At 41.1% G+C, this 17,468-nt stretch overlaps 1 protein-coding gene across 1 annotated transcript; it reads right to left on the bottom strand.

The window, feature by feature from the left end:
• Positions 1–3,292: 3,292 nt before the first annotated feature.
• On the bottom strand, positions 3,293–7,858 carry LOC108512982 (HLA class II histocompatibility antigen, DO beta chain). Its single transcript, XM_017848564.1, has 6 exons — positions 7,378–7,858; positions 5,562–5,831; positions 4,838–5,119; positions 4,244–4,354; positions 3,960–3,991; positions 3,293–3,771 (listed from the first exon to the last, which is right to left on the bottom strand). The coding sequence occupies exons 1-6, from the start codon at positions 7,466–7,468 to the stop codon at positions 3,736–3,738; spliced, it is 822 nt and encodes a 273-aa protein (XP_017704053.1). The 5' UTR covers positions 7,469–7,858; the 3' UTR covers positions 3,293–3,735.
• Between the last annotated feature and the right edge of the window lie 9,610 nt (positions 7,859–17,468).

Below are 17,468 nucleotides of genomic sequence, written 5' to 3'. Positions count from 1 at the left end.
TGTAACTGTTCTTCCTTGATAAGAAACCAAAACTCGAGAAATGGCAGATTCTTACAGGTTAGTTGCTGTGTGGAATCTGAAACCTTATCAATTAACTTTTCATATTCTGTTATGTTAAAATTCACTAGTCTATCTTTAAATGGATCTTTTCCTCTATGCATGACTTTGCAATATCATGCATTGATTATTTGTAAATGATTGGTTCATAGGGTTATGCAGATCTTTAAAGTGTTGACATATTTTATTAAAATATTTTTAAACCATATTTGTTGATATCACCACCAAGCTCATCAGAAAAATATTTAAGTAGTGAGAAGCTGTGGCACACATAAGTTTTCCAAACTTTTAATTTTCTCTTGAAATTCCAATTTCCACTGTCAATATTATTTTCTTTGATGGGATAGGCTCATTTTGTTCATTTTTGAGAAAATTTCTACCAAATACCCAAGTCTGAATAATCACAGTGTGCCTTTCGGTCATTCTTTCAAGGAAAATCATGACCCACTTTAAAAAAAAAAATGTTTATCTTCACTCACAACTCATGCAATTACACAATAGCTTTTCCATAGGACAACTGCCTTTCCATCAGTATGCACCAGAAATGCTGCCTATTTTCTTACACTGACTATTAAACAGATGTGTGCTTGAGGTTTAAAACGTAGTAAACTAATGATTTTATTGCTTCATCAAGGTCACTGGCTTTTGCTTTTTGTTTGTTTGTCTGTTTTACTGTAAGCTTATGGCAGTGAAGAACATGACTACCTGTACAGCTTGGTGTCACCGCCTTGATTTGTGCTCAGGCACTAACAGTTTCACGTGACCACCATAGATTTCTGTACCACTATGTAAATAATATAGTGAAAAAGGCAAATAACATCTTAGTATTATTACAAAAATAGCGTCACTTCATAGGCCCCTTGAAGGGTCCCAGGGACCTCCAGGGATCCACGGACCACACCTTGAAAACCACCACATGACAGGGATATCCACATAAGGAATGATGGTGAGCGTTAAACATCTCTCTACTCACAGAACTAAGACTAATAAGGGAGCAAGTAGTCTATGCAATGGCACAGGATCAATTAGTATAGATGCAGTTCAATTAGAAATGGGGGGAGAACATAGGTAAAAAGGGAGAACACAGGTAATAGGGAAAAGTAGGTAAAAGAATTTCAACCTTTTCAGTAGCGATTTTGGTGGTTTTAGTATGAGTGTTATTATCCTTAGACTGCTGTCTATGTTAACCCAGGGAAAGCAAATAAGTATGGACATTCCCTGTGTCCTTGGAAACCAGAGTTATTCGTGTAAAAGAAAGGAGATGCAGATTTAATATAGAAAAGACTGATTTTTTTTTTTTTTTTTTTTTTGACGGAGTATTGCTCTGTCACCAGGCTGGAGTGCAGTGGCACGATCTTGGCTCACTGTAACCTACGCCTCCCAGGTTCAAGCAATTCTCCTGCTTCAGCCTCCCGAGTAGCTGGGACTACAGGCACCTGCCACCACACCTGGATAAGTTTTGCACTTTTAGTAGAGATGGGGTTTCACCGTGTTGCCCAGGATGTTCTCAATCTCTTGACCTCGTGATTCACCTGCCTCGGTCTCCCAAAGTGCTGGGATTACAGGTATGAGCCACCGTGCTCGGACGACTGATTTTTTAAAAATGGATACATGTATAAATGCTTTATTTCCATTGATCAGGCCAGACACAATGACCACTCCCATCTATTTAGGTTCCCCCACTGCTCCTCTCCCTGCTTTCTTTCCATGTCCTGACCAAAAAATCACAGAATGCCTCTGTGACCCAGCTAACTGCAGGTTTTTCTCAGCAGGCTCGAACCCAAGCCAAGGCCTTGAACACGCCCAGGCACTGATAAACGTATTTAGGTTGTTACTCTAAACACCGAAACTTTGTCCCAGCCCTAAGCCAGATGCCCTAAACCTTCATACAAACTCTAAACCCTGACCCCCTCACTGCAGACATACCTAGGCAGAACATCCCTTTTCTTTTGCTGTCTGCGAGGACTCCTAAAGCCCTCTGAAGGTAAATTCCCCAAATAAATGCTTTGGATTGATCACCCTGGCATTTAGCGCTTCTTTCTTTGAGTCTTAACCCACACCATCTCAGGATGGTTTGAGGCACTTCCTTGTGGCAACTCCCTTGACGCCACTTTTGAGGTGACTCCAGCAGCAGGTTCAGTGGGACAAAACACCCTAACGCTGGATTATAGTCTTACATGTAATTTCCCACTACACTAAACCAGGGATTTCTGGAAAAATGGCTGCCTCCAGGTCTGGGCAAGACATGAACAGGATGAACCAGAAACATCTTGTCATCCCACATAACAAAGAAATTATCAAAAGAACTTTGTGTCAAAAGAACTCAGTTTCATTTTTAGCCACTTGAAGAAGTTTTCACTCACCAAAAATAGCAATAAGCTTTAACAAGCATAAAATTGCAATAGAGTAAAACCTATCAAACATTTAAATCCTTCTGTTTGTAATTATTTTAAGAATGAAAAGTAAAACCTGATTGGCCATCTATAGATTTTATTAGTAGTGGGAAACCAATTTGTTAATTTGAAAATTGGTAAATAAAAGGAGAGTCAAACACTGATCCTGCCTTTCCACTGTACCACTGAGTAGCCCACTAGTAAATGAAGGGAACTGCCTCTTTGTAGCATTAATAAAGCATATAAATGAAGAAAAAATGACAGAATATCACCATTCAGCAATCCCCAATAAATTAACAGACCTAAGCAATTAGTATCAATGGTTGATAACATCACAAAAAGAAACAGCTGGAAATTATGTGTCTCATGGTGAAAGGCCACAACACCACGTACAGATTTTCCAAAGGAAAAGATCGAACCAGAGACTGATCCAGGCTCTGCATCCAGATGCCAATTTGCAGGAGGCCCAGAGGGCAGAGGACGTGTTACACCGCACCGTGTGTACGCAGCCAGCAAAGTCCAGAGTGTGGGAAACTCTACAGGTCAAATGGCTCGAGCTTTTCAACAGATTAATCATAAGGGGGAAAAAGGTTGATGGGGGAGAAACCAGTGAAGTACAAGAGACGTAAAAGACAACTAAGCTGTGGCGTCCAGGAACACATACCTGGGGGAATAGACTACAAAGACAAGAAAGAGGTTCAATAAAGTCAGGATATGATCACTTTTGAAGGGAGGGAGAGGCTATGATTGGCCTGACGTACACAGAGACTTCTGCTGGAGCTGACAAAGTCCTGTTCCTTGACTTGATTACAGGGGTTTTCTTTCAATAATTCACTAAACTGTACATTTTTTGTATCTCCATTTTATTTGACAACAAAAAACAGTGAAAAGGAAACAGTGACTACCTGAGCATTTGTCTTCTGAAGACTGTGGAGACTGCAGTTGGAAGACAGAAGGCTTTGGAGATCATGACTTACAGGAATACGGCTGGATCACAGAAAAGTAAATGATTTGGAGCTGGAAGGAGTAAGGTCTTAGGGGAGTTTCTGGACAGTGTCCTTGGCAATGGGGATTAATGATATACACGTAGAAGGGAAAAGGGCAGATGGGTGGGAGATGCATGATCTCAGAACACAGAGCTCCAGAATCAGTTTAGGCTCCTCCAAGGATCAGGGAAGAGGGTTATTTCCAGAACATTGACCTCATGGATGTCCTTTACCTCACCCAGGGCCCAGACTACTCATCACTACTTCAGGCTCCAGGGAGAGAAGCTTCAGTGAGGACCTTAGCATGGCTGAGGGAGCAGAACAGCTCTTGAGACCTGGAGGAACAGTGATCAAGGTCTCAGGAGGCAGCCTCAACACTCCCCACAGCCATTCCAGAGACTCAGGGGACAGTCCCATCCAGACAGCACCAACCTTACTCCTCCCTACCCCCATGGCATCTCCTTCTGGCCAAAGAACCGGGAGAATGATCTGCCACTCAAAGACAAGGGAAAAGAGACATTACCTCATCACCAGACATCTGTGTCCTCACATATCCTGGAAAGAAATCGAGAAAAGAATGAATTGCCCCAATTAGGACCCAATATGATTATCCTGAGGGAAGAACAAATGACTGGCAATGTCAGCACTCTTTCTGCTTATCCTCTGTTTCTAGCTTCAGAAAAAACTATCCCAGTGACCCCTGAGAGGTACAATCAGCTTTCCTTGCCTCAGATCATTGACGTTAGGGAAGGTGGGAGTGGGGAAGGTCTGGGACAGGCGGCAGGGCACTCCTCACAGGCTCATTACCTTTCTGAGCCCTAAGCTGGATGACGATTCCCACCAGAAGGAAGATTAGCCCAAGTAGGAAGGCTGCAATGCCACTCAGCATCTTTCTCCAAGAATATTCAGACTGAACTCCTATGGAAAACAGGTCTTAAATTAGTAAAAACATCCCAATATTTAAAGCATCTTCTTGAAATCCCAGAATCTGTACTAGACACCAAATCCAATACTAGCTAGAGAAAATAAATAAATTTAAAATGGTTCTTTGAAACCAAAGTTGGCACCCATGGAGTTACCAGCCATCTGTTACCAATTCTTACAGCCCATAAGAATGCCTCCTGAATACTAAGACCAAAGAATTGGAGGACACCAGTTCATAGGGTCGGAAGCACATAATGAGGTGATTAGACCTCCTTGTTTCTTGGAAGATATGAGGATAGATATCTGCCATGTTTTCTCCCACCCTAACCCAAAGACTCTGGTTTCTGTGACTGTCTCAGATCAAGGGAAAGAATAATTCATGCTGTGACCAAGATAAATGCAGAAGTGACACAGGCTCTGTATTGAGTCAGTATAGTCCTGAGTCAGGCCCAGAGAGTACTAGAAACTAATTCTCACTCCACTCCACAGAAACAGGGCTCAGCAGGCTGGAGTGATGGACAAGGCAGGTGTAGACATCTCCAAGTTCAGGAGTCATTTCTAGTATCACCACAGTCTGAAAGGTCCAGTCTCCATTCCCGATAAGGCCAGTGGACATGACCCCAGCTCTCTCCTCCTGCCCATTCAGGAACCACCTGATCTTGATGTCCCCTGGATAGAAGCCCGTCACAGAGCAGTGCAGCAGATTATGCTGGTGCAGGAGTGCGGTCCTCTCTGGGTACACTGTCACCTCTGGTTGCACTAGGAAGGGAGAGAAAAATGAGACATCGTGGAAGAAAACCACCAAGCTGGGACAGGAGATTCTTTAGGGACCATCACTATATCAATCTCTTTCCCAGATCACCCAGGCGAACACAAAGTACGGGCAAGTCTCAGCCCCCAAATTCGGTAACCGGGTATGTCAGTGTCTGCCAGGAGGATTTAGACTTTCTGAGGTACTCCCACGATTACTGCTTCTCTTTGAGAATACACTAGCCCTCGAAGTCCCTGAGAACCTTGGGGGTCTGAGACCAAGATCACAGTGGCTGACTTGTGAGGATAATGCATCACAGCTGGGGCCAGAACATCTATACAGACAACCATTTATCCTAAAGCAGAAAATTGATTACAAGGAAGAAGAGCTGTGGCCAGCTTCACATGGGGGACATTCCTGAGCCCCGCCAGACCTCACCTTCCAGCTCACCTTTTCTTCCCACAGTGAAGGGTGCGCCCAGTCTGTAGTTGTGTCTACAGACCCCATCCACGGCCTCTCTGCTCCTCTCCAAGAGATCCAGCCGGCTGTTCCACTGCTCAGCATCTGGCTGCCCCAGCTTCGTCAATGCCACAAACATCCCCACATCACTGTCGAAACGTACATACTCCTCCAAGTTAAAGATGAATCTGACCACAAACTGCACCTTTTCTGTCCCGTTGGTGAAGTAACAGTCAGCCTTTGCCTGAATCACAAAATCTTCTGGAAAACCAAAACAGGGACCATGAACCAGCCCCCTCCTCTGGGATAACCCATGCCTGGTAAATTACGTCAGACCACATGGATCTAAGAGGAGGCCTTCGACCTCAGAATGCTCAAAAAGCACAGTGTCAAGTGAGAAAAGAAACAGAATGTGATTCAACACACAATGATATTTATTAAATTTTAAAATTACATAAAGGGAAAAATGCTACATATTTCTAAAGGCCACTCTCATACTTACAGACATACCAGACATGTTTAGAATGGATTCTCTAGGGAGGGGAGAGAATGAGAATGGAGGCAAAGGAAGAGAAGAGTCTTGTACTACTGCCAATAATTACAATGTGCTATGAACTCACTGGGTAAAATTAAACCAATTCTATGCACTTAACAACAATAACTACAATAAAAAGGAAATTCAAATGGAGTTAATAATATAGGTAAGTCAGGAAGGACTTCCCGAAGAAACTGCATCTAAGTCAAGACTTGAAGGATAATTGCTATTAATGTTGGGTTGTAAATTTACTTTCATTCCTAAGTTCAGAAGCCTCCTCCAACTCTGAACTGAGCCATAAGAATGACCTTCCTGGGTGAACCCCACTTATCCCTCACTCAGTACCTAATATCAGATGAAGTTACAGCCTGCAATTTCTCAGCATGTATATTCTTCTCTATTTCCTCTAGTAGTCTAAACCGGGGGGGAAATATGAATTTTTCATCATCATTTAAAATCTGTGCTGATTTTTTTTTTCAGTTGTATTGTTTAATGGACATTATAGACTCAGGGCAGTTTCTCTTCTCTAAGAATGATGATCTCCCCCGGCCAGGTTTGTTCCTGTTTTGTATTTAATGAAACTAACATGCAAAGTGGATTCTGTTCTTAGCACATTACATCCTGTTTCTGCTCATTAATATGTGCTGTCATGGTCTCACATTGCTTCATGGTTGCATCGTCTGTCGCCTGTGCTAGAAAAATAACAGTGACAAGTAACTTGCACCTGGTAGCCTGAGGACAAAGACAATGTATTCTATTCAACTTCTCTTACTTCTCAAAACTGTTTAGTACAATTCTGACCATATAGTAGTGGCTTAATAAATGACAGAAGGAGCAACCTTTGTTTCCAGTTTCATTTGTCCATATATACCCCAACTGAGGTTTCTTTCCGTGTCCTGACCGAAAAATCACAGAAAGCCTCTGTGACCCAGCCAACTGCAGGTTTTTCCCAGCAGGCTCGAACCCAGGCCAAGGCCTTGAACACGCCCAGTCTCTGACTTAGGTTGATATACACAATAAGGATCCTAAACAAAACACAATGTTTCCCTCTTTCTGCCTCCCTACCCCTCTTTAATAGGTGGCTCTGGTATATGAAGTCCATCCCATGCAAAGAGGGAAGATGTACTTTTCTGCCAAAGGGCAGAACACTGCTCTTTGAAACCAAAAGCCACTTCCAGTCTGATCTGTGGCCTGGACTTATAAGGAAAGGCATCACTCCCCCATGCCAATTCTTGCATAAACACTGGAAAAAAATAATTGCTCTGTTCTTACCTGGAGAGTCTGTGCCTTGAGTCATGGAGGAATCCAGTCTGGTCAGATTCACTAGCAGAGCCACCACCCAGGGGACCCACCCAGAACCCATTCTGGAGAAAGCAAAAAAATGAGATAGTAAAATCGTCAGCCTCTTCAGAATGGTTTCATAAAACTCAGGCAAAAAGTACTCATTAAGAGTATAAATAGCTGTTTTTCTGGCTTCCCCAGGATTGGAAACTCCTCGGACTGACAACCAATCAAGATAGAAGAGTTTTGCATCATCAGGTACTGGGTAGGATACTTTCACGAAGTTGTGTCATACCACTCAACCATTGTTTGCCTGCAGAATCACTGATAGTAATTTAGGTATATTAAAAATGGGCTGGGAGAAGAAGTAAAAATATATATTCGACACATCATGGGGCCCTAGAAGAACTAAGCAGACTGTTTATTATGTTTCCTTCTATTCCCTGGCTTGTTCTGACCAATAGGCCTCCCTCCCTATGGGGTCTTGGTATTGCCAACAGGCAGTGTGTAAATTAAGAAGGAACTAAGAGTATGTAAATTAAGCATTCTGAAGCGTATGCCTCAAGAGGATTTAGTAAAGGGATTATCAAAGAAGAAATAGAAGACATAGAGAACATTTGGAGAGTACGGTTTCCTATAAGCCAAAAGGACCACAAAAAAAAAAATTTAAAAAAAACACGGAAAGAGAATTCTCAAATAATAAAATTCTGCAAAAAGGCTCACCAGGATACAATATAAGAGAGCAGTATTGTGTTTTATGATTAATAGGGCACCAATAACCTTCAAGAGGACAGCAGAGTGTTAAAGGTAGAAGCCATATTTCAAAAGAGTGAATTGGAAACAAGAAAACAAAGGGAGCAGATTAAAAGAGTCTTTCAAGAATTTTGAAAGTGAAAACAAAGAAAAATGGGATACACTTGAGAAAAAACAACACCAAGAAAAAATACTTTTCTTGGGTTTTTTAAATTGACACGTAATGATTGTACATATTTATGGGGCACAGCATGATGTTTCAACGCACGTATACATTGTGTAGTGATTAAAGCAGGGTAATTAGTATGTGATATATATACATGATGGAATACTATTCAACCATAAAAAAGCATGAAATCCTGTCATTTGCAACAACATGGGTGAACCTGGAGGGCCCTATGTTAAGTGAAATAAACCAAGAACAGAAGGACAATATGACGTGATTTCACTCTTATGTGGAATCTAAAAAAGTTGACCTCATCGAAGTGAAGAGTACAGTAGTAGTTACCTGAGGCCGAGGAGTCAGAGGTAGAAATGGGTAGAGACTGGTAACGAGTACAAAGTTACGGTTAGACAGAAGCAATGAGTTCTGGTGTTCTGGAAAAAGAAATTTTTAAGACAGGAGAGATCTTAACAAGGTTCCAAGTGAAGTGGAAGGCATCTGTAGAAAAGAGGAATTGAAGATAAAAAAGAAAAGAAAGGGACAATTTTCTCCAAAATGCTGTGGTCTGAATGTCACTCAAAATTCATGTGCTGCAACTTAATCACCAACGTGATAGTATCAAAAGGTGGGCCCTTTAGGAGGTGATTAAGTCATGAATGCAGAGGCCTCCTGAATGGGATTAGAGACTTAAAAAGGGCTAGAGAGAGCAGCGATGATGGCTCATGCCCATAATCCCAGCACTTTGGGAGGCTGAGGAGGAAGATTGCTTGAGGCCAGGAGTTAGAGACCAACCTGGAAAACATAGTGAGACTCCCGTGTCTAAATAAAATTTTAAAATATTAAAGAAAAAAATATGGTGGCATGCACCTGTGGTCTTAGCTACTTTGGAGGCTGAGGTAGGAGGACTGCTTGAGCCCAAAAGTTCAAAGTTGCAGTGAGCCATGAATGCACCACTGCACTCCAGCATGGGTAACAGAGCAAGGCCCTGTCTTAATCAATCAATCAGTCAATCAATAAAAATAGAAGGGCTGGAGGGAATACCTTGGCACTTTTGCCCTTCTGCCTTCCCCCTTGTGAGGACTGTTACACTGGAATGATTTGACTGAAGTGTTTAGTTAAGTATTCTTTCAGTAAAACCTAGACAGTAAAACACTATCTTTAAGCAAATGAAACCAAAAGTGCAAATTGTAATTCACCATCTATGTTATTATTATTTAAAGGGCAATGTTTACTCATCATTTCACATCATCTTTCAGCATGAAATGTGGCCCTGATTTGCCTATACTATGCACATTAAGAATGAACCCAGGATATCATGGTAACCACAAGTTCACTGCAGTGATTTTTTTTTTTTCCAAGTCAATGGCCAAGGCATCAAATCTTCCAGAGCTATGACCTTGAACTTCTAACTTCCAGAACTGTGAGAAATAAATTTCTGTTCTTCATAAATTACCCTGTCTCGTGTATCTTGTTACAGTAACACAAATGGACTAAGATAGCGAGCATAAGGCTTGGGGGAAGAAAGGTACACTTCTTCAGATAAAAGAACAAAGACAGGATGATCAGCAGGGGAGAGAGGGGAATGAGGGAGTTCCATTTAGATGGTTGTGATGGACTCAGCTGAGAACAAGACAAGATCTGTCAAAAAGGAGTTGAAAGAAAATATATTTGATAACTAAGAAGAGCAAGAAGTGGTTTGTAAGTGAGTTTTTAAAGTTAATTAAGCAGGATTCAGAAAAGAGAGGTGAAATGCAATTGTGCAAACTTTTACTGTTCTATGACCGTTAGTAAACATGGCCTTGGTTAGAGGCCTGGATCAGACCAATCAGAAAAATAATTTCTTCCCCATGGGAGATTATAACAGGTAAAGAAAAAGAGAGAAGACGTAGAAGACATCACTAATGTTCATCCTCTAATTTCTAGGCCCATGGAAAACAAGAAACTAGACTTCCTACTCTCCTGGAGCTGTGTGACTCGTTCTTACCAATGGAAAGTGAACAAAAGGTTCCTGGTCAAAGAATTTAACTCCCTGCGCATGACTCTTCTCCTCCTCCCCTACCAAGTCAACCAAGACAGGCTTGTGTTGAGATAGCACAATCCCAGTAGAAAAGCAGTCTAATTAGCTGAGTCACCAGGAAGAGCCGCTGCCCCAGAGAATCACTCACATCTACAACACACTCTATGAATGAGAAACAGCTGTTCTTTAATGAAAGCCCTGGAGGTTGTTGGTTACCACAGCCTGGCCTGACTTGACTTAACCGCTACAGGACAGGAGCTAGAAGGCTGACACCTCTCTCTCCACATCTCTCATGTAAATATGATGATTCACGAAGTGGAAGGCTGGCCACAGGCTTACTGGTAGACCCCAAGTACAAGGTATTTGACCCTGGTTGTGAGTGCTTCTCCTCCAGGTGCATGGCTGTGGAGCTCACACTGGTGAGGGCTTGTGTGGAGCTGAGGATAAGGAGGCATCAGACGGTGGTCAAGCCACTGGATCTGACTTCTTCCCTTCTTCCTGCCCACACCTACCTTAGTCTTTCCCAAATGTTTTATTGCATTTGGAAATGGAGACAGACACTCAACTTAGGCTAAGTGAATGAGGACATGGCGCGGAGATGATCAGATGCAGTAACAGCATGAGCGGGTGGAAGAGGCGTGTGTCCCCTTCTTTGTAGACAGCACCATGGCTGGGCTTCTGCAGCTTCCCTCAGAGCTGAAGAAAGGGCCATGTGGAGAGGAGAGGAAGGGCCTAGACAATATGGATCAAATGGGGGCCTGTATTTAGATTTAGAGGAGAGAGGGAGTTGATAGATGGCAAGGGGTGGGGAGAAAATGGAGGATATGGCACTGGACCAGAAAGTTAGGAGGGCTGCTCTTTCTTCTGTGTAAATGTGTCTAAGTCTCACAAACTCTAAAATCTGATCTGCCTACATAATAATAATAACTAACATTTGTCAATTGCTTATTATGAGTTTATTTTCTAAGCACTATATAAATGTGTGCTTGTGTGTGTGTGTGAGAAAGAGAGAGAAAGAAAGAGAGAGAATTATCACAAAACCCTTTGCAATAGATACTATCATGATCTCCCTTTTACAGATGAAGTAAGTACAGAATGAACCAAAGGTCACATAACTAGTAAGTCCCTAGGCTGTACTTTTTCCATCACACTGTATTTCTTGGGAACCCAGGGAAACTTTATTCCTACACCTTTAGCATTCCAGTAATGATAAGGCACACAAAAAGGCAAAATAACCAAGGAATTTCATCATAGCTATTTGGTGTTAGGACAGATCTCTGTCAGGAAATCATATCCTACCTAACAAAGGGAAATCAGTGATCTCACATCACAAGCAAGGAGTGGTATAGAGCCTGGCGATGGGAACTAAGAAGAGAAAGCAATAAGCTTCAGTTAGCAAGCTATGGATCTCCTTCGTCAACGGCCTCTGGTACATCCTAAATAAACTGAAGCATCATATTCACCCCATTAGAAACGCTTTTGAGTCATTTTCTGTGCTTAGTGTCAATGTCTACAATAGAAGGGCCTGGGCTTATCAGACACACTGTTCAGTTCCGGGGAGACAAGAGGAAAAAGATATGGCTTGCTTCCTTTCTCCCATATTTATGTTTCTGTCTTCTACCTGAATGAACCTGAAAATAGGGCAGGGTGTTTAGATCTTTTTCTTCCTGTCTGACTTCAGCCAGCAGCCCTCCCTAAATAGCTACAGGCTCCTCTGTGATTTTTCACTCAAATTCATATTTTGCTTCTCTCTTTTCTTTCCTTCCTCGTTCTCTGAGAAGTGAGAGAATCTGGGTGTATGTGTGGTTGTTTTTTTAGGGTGGTATAAAATTATTATTCTCCCTCCTGCCTGACACAAATATCCCTTCAACTGCTGTTTTGGTGACTTTAACATGGAAGCAAAACGTACATCTCAATTCATTTTCTTCCTTCTACTTCCTCCTAACACGCCAACATAATCCACTCTGCCCTGGAGGAGTTTTGGAAAATATTCTGAGTTGCTAGATAGAAAATTAAATCATATTTTTAGAGAACACTATTGTTGAGCTACAGTTTAATTGAAGGAATTGTACTAGGCTAAGAATTTTGCCAGCTCAAAATACTGGTTTAATTCTTTCTCAGTGGTGACTGACATCTCAAACTAGCAAGAGGTGTAACATGAGGGGAAGGGGCTGGGAAAAAAGGAAAGGATGTGAGAAACAAAATAAATAGCTAGAATTTGGGGTGTCCAAAGCAAACTCATGATCGCACCTAGTGAGAATCCACTTGGAAACTGAGGAACCAAAGACTTGGGCTCCAATCTGCAGTCACTTCTTTGATATACCTTTGGGATGGGTGGACTCACCCAAAGTATTGTTTTATATGCACTATTTGCCTCAATTTCTCTATGATGGTTTTGTCCATCACCTCATCCTGAAAAAAATAAATGTTGGTGACGCTTTGTTCCACATATTTGTTCATTTGCACTCATCATTCCTAGGAAATATCCATTGAAATTCAAAATATCATGAACTTCCAAAAGTTTTTCTAGAAAGAAAAAAAAAAACCTTGATCTTGATGGGTGTTTTTTAATCTGTGCTAGAATCTGTTTGCAATGTTTTATTTAAGATTTTTCTGTCAATACAATAAGTAAATTCATCTACAATTTTATTTTGAGCATTGTCTTAGTTTAACATCAATATTATACTTGTTTCATTAAAAATGTTTCTTCTATGCCACTGAGCCATTTAATTTTTATTTGTTTGTTTGTTTGTTTGTTTTAGAGACAGGGCCTCACTCTGTTGCCCTGGCTGGAGTGCAGTGGCACAATCATAGCTCACTGCAGCCTCGAACTCCTGGGCCCAAGCGATCCTCCCGCCTCAGCCAAGTAGTTGGAACCACAGGCACGAGCCACCACACCTGCCTAATTTTTGTATTTTTTGTAGAGACAGGTTTTCGCTGTTGCCCACATTGGTCTCGAACTCCTGAGTTCAAGCAATCCGACTGCTTCGGCCTCCCAAAGTGTTGGGATTATAGGTGTGAGCCACTGCGCCTGGCCTCTATTTTCAATTGTAAAAGTTCAATATAGATGTAGCATATCTATTTTTTTTATTGATAGTAATATCTTCTATCTTCTGTGCTCATACTTTTTTTTTTTTGAAATGGAGTCTTACTCTATTGCCCAGGCTGGAGTGTGGTGACATGATCCTGGCTCACTGCAACCTTTGCCTCCCAGGTTCAAGCGATTCTCCTGCCTCAGCCTCCCAAGTAGCTGGGATTACAGGCGCCCACCACCACACCCGGCTAGTTTTTGTACTTTTCGTAGAGACAGGGTTTCACCATGTTGGCCAGGCTGGTCTCGAACTCCTGACCTCAGGTGATCCGCCCACCTTGGCCTACCAAAATGCTGAGATTACAGACATGAACCACCACACCCGGCCTATTTTTTTGTCCACTTAACTGGTCGAGTCCAGGGAAAGGGAATTAAAGTGTTCTATTGATAGTACATTTCTGAATATTTTCCTTGTATCTACCTTAACTTCTGCTTTATAAGAGCTACCTATTTGGTATTTAGAACCTAAATATACGTCTCATATATTCATATGAATTTTATACTTTACATTATAAAGTGCCTTTCCTGTCACACTCAATTTTTTTTGTTGTTTTTTGTTTTTTGTTTGTGTGTGTATGTGTGTGTGAGGAGTGTCTGAATTTCATCTTGTTTGGTAAGACGAGTGTGACCTCTGCTTCCTTTTTGTTTGCATTCTCTTGTTATGCCTTTGCCCATCATCTTATTTGTTGAAAGCAATGAATACATCTTTCTGAATGGCTTTATGTTAGGTGTCTTTTGCATATTGCAAAATATAGTTTTATCTTAATCTAATTTAAAATATTTTCATTTATAAAGTTCAGTTAAGAAGCCTGTTTATAATTATTCATACAGCAAATAGATTCAATCTAATTTGGAGATATGAACTTCAGTTAAATATAATGTTTACATGAGTATTTATTTTTGAAAATCTTTCACTATGTCTTTATTGTGCATTTTTTAAATTTTAGCTTTTCAGATATTAAGGAAGGTGTATATTTCAAGGTTGCTTTGATAAGTTTATTTGTATATAATACACTTAGTTCTCTCTTTCTTTAGACAATTCCTGTTAGTCTTCTATAATGAACAATCATAAAACTAGCTCATATCTTCTCCCTTCCTCTTTCTTTGTGTGTGTGTGTGTGTGTGTGTGTCTACCTGTGTACTCTTAAATATGTAAATATGTGCACTTGATTTATTAGTTTTAAAGAATATATTTTGACTTCTAGATGTTACAGACAAGAACATCAACAAGCTTATTTGATATTCTTATTCCTTTTCCCACTTATTCTATAATCATTGAGAAATGTGTTTCAATTTGTTCAATTTGTCAATTAATTCCTTCTTATAATTCTCCTATATTTCTTACATGTTTTGTAGTTTTATTGCTAGGTGCAGACTAATTCAGTTTTAGTATAATGTTCTGGTGACTTCATTATCATTATGTAATGGCTGTCTTTGTTTTTACTAATGCCTTTGGTTTTAGACTATACATTTAGATATGTCTGTAACTACATAAGCTGTCTTTCTGTCTCCTGTTAGTGTTTGCTTTGTGTATCTTTTATCTGGTTTTGATTTAACATTTTCATGTTTTTAGGTTTTTTGTGATCTTATGAAGGGCATGTAACTGGATTTTGCGATATTGTTAATCTAATCTGAGAACTTTCCTTTAACCCCCACATTTAAGCTATTTATACTTGTGATCACTGTGCTATTTACATTGGTTTCTGTTACAATATATTGTGCTTTGTATTCACTATGTCTTACTGTGCTTCTTTTGTTTTCCTTGCATCACTTATATTAAATAAATTAACCTTTTATTTAAAGTCTTCTTTAATTTTCCCCTACTGATTTAGGAGTTTTAAATTCTAATTACATTAGTTAAAAGTCAGTCTTACATTTTTAACATGCTTATCAAATGTGGCAGCATCTGAAGGTAATCAATATCTCTATCCTCCTTTCAAACAAGACAAAGATTTTAGGTGCTTTAACTTTGTCTGCCTTATTCTCATGTCATTTGTGGTTGCTCTGCCTTATTTTTAAATTTAACAGTCATTTTTATTACTGATGTTTAGCGTTACAGTCATATTTCATTTCTTATTCTGATTTTCCAATATTTTAGACAGATTTCTTATTGTTGTTTATATGTGTGTTTATTTTTCTCATCTTTGCTCCCTTATCCTTCTGGGTTTAGTATCTCTGTTACTTACATGATAATATTAAAAAGCAAATGATAACTAAAATACAATGCTGTTTTCACCCAGAAGATTGTCAAAATTTTAAAAATTAACACTCCCTGTTGGTTAAAAAAAAAAACAGGGTGCGTGCCCAAGATGGCCGAATAGGAACAGCTCCAGTCTCCAGCTCCCAGTGTGAGCGACACAGAAGACGGGTGATTTCTGCATTTTCAACTGAGGTACCAGGTTCATCTCATTGGTGCATGTCGGACAGGTGGCGCTGATCCACGGGTGCAGCCCAACCAGCAAGAGCTGAAGCAGGGTGAGGCACTGCCTAACCTGGGAAGCGCAAGGGGGAAGGGAATTCCTTTTCCTAGCGGAAGGAAATTGAGACACACAACACCTGGAAAATAGGGTAACTCCCACCCTAATACTGTGCTTTACCAAGGGGCTTAGCGAATGGCACACCAGGAGATTATATCCCACACCTGGCCCAGAGGGTCCCACGCCCACGGAGCCTCCCTCATTGTTAGCACAACAGTCTGAGATCTAACTGCAAGGCGGCAGTGAGGCTAGGGGAGGGGTGCCCACCGTTGCTGAGGCTTAAGTAGGTAAACAAAGTTGCCGGGAAGCTCGAATTGGGTGGAGCCCACCACAGCTCAAGGAGGCCGGCCTGCCTCTGTAGACTCCACCTCTGGGGACAGGGCATAAACAAAAGGCAGCAGAAACCTCAGCAGAGGTAAATGCCCCTGTCTGACATCTTTGAAGAGAGCAGTGGATCTCCCAATACGGAGGTTGAGATCTAAGAACGGACAGACTGCCTGCTCAAGTGGGTCCCTGACCCCTGAGTAGCCTAACTGGGAGACATCCACCACTAGGTGCAGACCGACACCTCACACCTCACATGGCAGGGTACAACCCTGAGAGGAAGCTTCCAGAGCAAGAATCAGAAAGCAACACTCGCTGTTCAGCAATATTCTATCTTCTGCAGCCTCTGCTGCTGATACCCAGGCAAACAGGGTCTGGAGTGGACCTCAAGCAAATTCCAACAGATCTACAGCTGAGGGTCCTGACTGTTAGAAGGAAAACTAACAAACAGAAAGGACACCCACACCAAAACCCCATCAGTACGTCACCATCATCAAAGACCAAAGCCAGATAAAACCACAAAGATGGGGAAAAAGCAGTGCAGAAAAGCTGGAAATTCAAAAAATCAGAGCACATCTCCCCATCCAATGGAATGCAGCTCATCACCTGCAACAGAACAAAGTTGGACAGAGAATGACTTTGATGAGTTGAGAGAAGAAGGCTTCAGTCGATCAAACTTCTCAGAGCTAAAGGAGGAACTACGTAACCAGTGCAAAGAAACTAAAAACCTTGAAAAAAGAATGGATGAACGGATAATAGAATAATCAATGCAGAGAAGACCTTAAAAGAACTCATAGAGATGAAAACCATAACACGAGCACTACATGACAAATGCACAAGCTTCAGTAACTGACTCGATCAACTGCAAGAAAGAGTATCAGTGATTGAAGATCAAATGAATCAAATGAAGTGAGAAGAGAAGTGTAGAGTAAAAAGAAATGAACAAAGCCTCCAAGAAATATGGGATTATGTGAAAAGACCAAATCTACATCTGATTGGTGTGCCTGAAAGTGACAGGGAAAATGGAACCAAGTTGGAAAACACTCTGCAGGATATCATCCAGGAGAACTTCCCCAACCTAGTAAGGCAGGCCAACATTCAAATTCAGGAAATACAGAGAATGCCACAAAGATACTCCTCGAGAAGAGCAACTCCAAGACACATAATTGTCAGATTCATCAAAGTTGAAATGAAGGAAACAATGTTAAGGACAGCCAGAGAGAAAGGTGGAGTTACACACAAAGGGAAGCCCATCAC

The sequence above is a fragment of the Rhinopithecus bieti genome, unplaced genomic scaffold, assembly GCF_001698545.2.
Source record: "Rhinopithecus bieti isolate Rb0 unplaced genomic scaffold, ASM169854v2 scaffold_31525, whole genome shotgun sequence".
Taxonomy (NCBI): Eukaryota; Metazoa; Chordata; class Mammalia; order Primates; family Cercopithecidae; genus Rhinopithecus; species Rhinopithecus bieti.
This window is presented reverse-complemented; position numbering and strand designations above follow the sequence as displayed.

Excerpts from the sequence above, each read along its gene's own strand:
- LOC108512982 (XM_017848564.1), bottom strand. The coding sequence starts at position 7,468 with ATGGGTTCTGGGTGGGTCCCCTGGGTGGTGGCTCTGCTAGTGAATCTG. Across the intron at positions 5,120-5,561 it reads CTTCACTGTGGGAAGAAAAG|TGCAACCAGAGGTGACAGTG; the intron begins GTGAGCTGGAAG and ends CTCCCTTCCTAG. Across the intron at positions 4,355-4,837 it reads CCCTGTTTCTGTGGAGTGGA|GAGTTCAGTCTGAATATTCT; the intron begins GTGAGAATTAGT and ends TGTTTTCCATAG.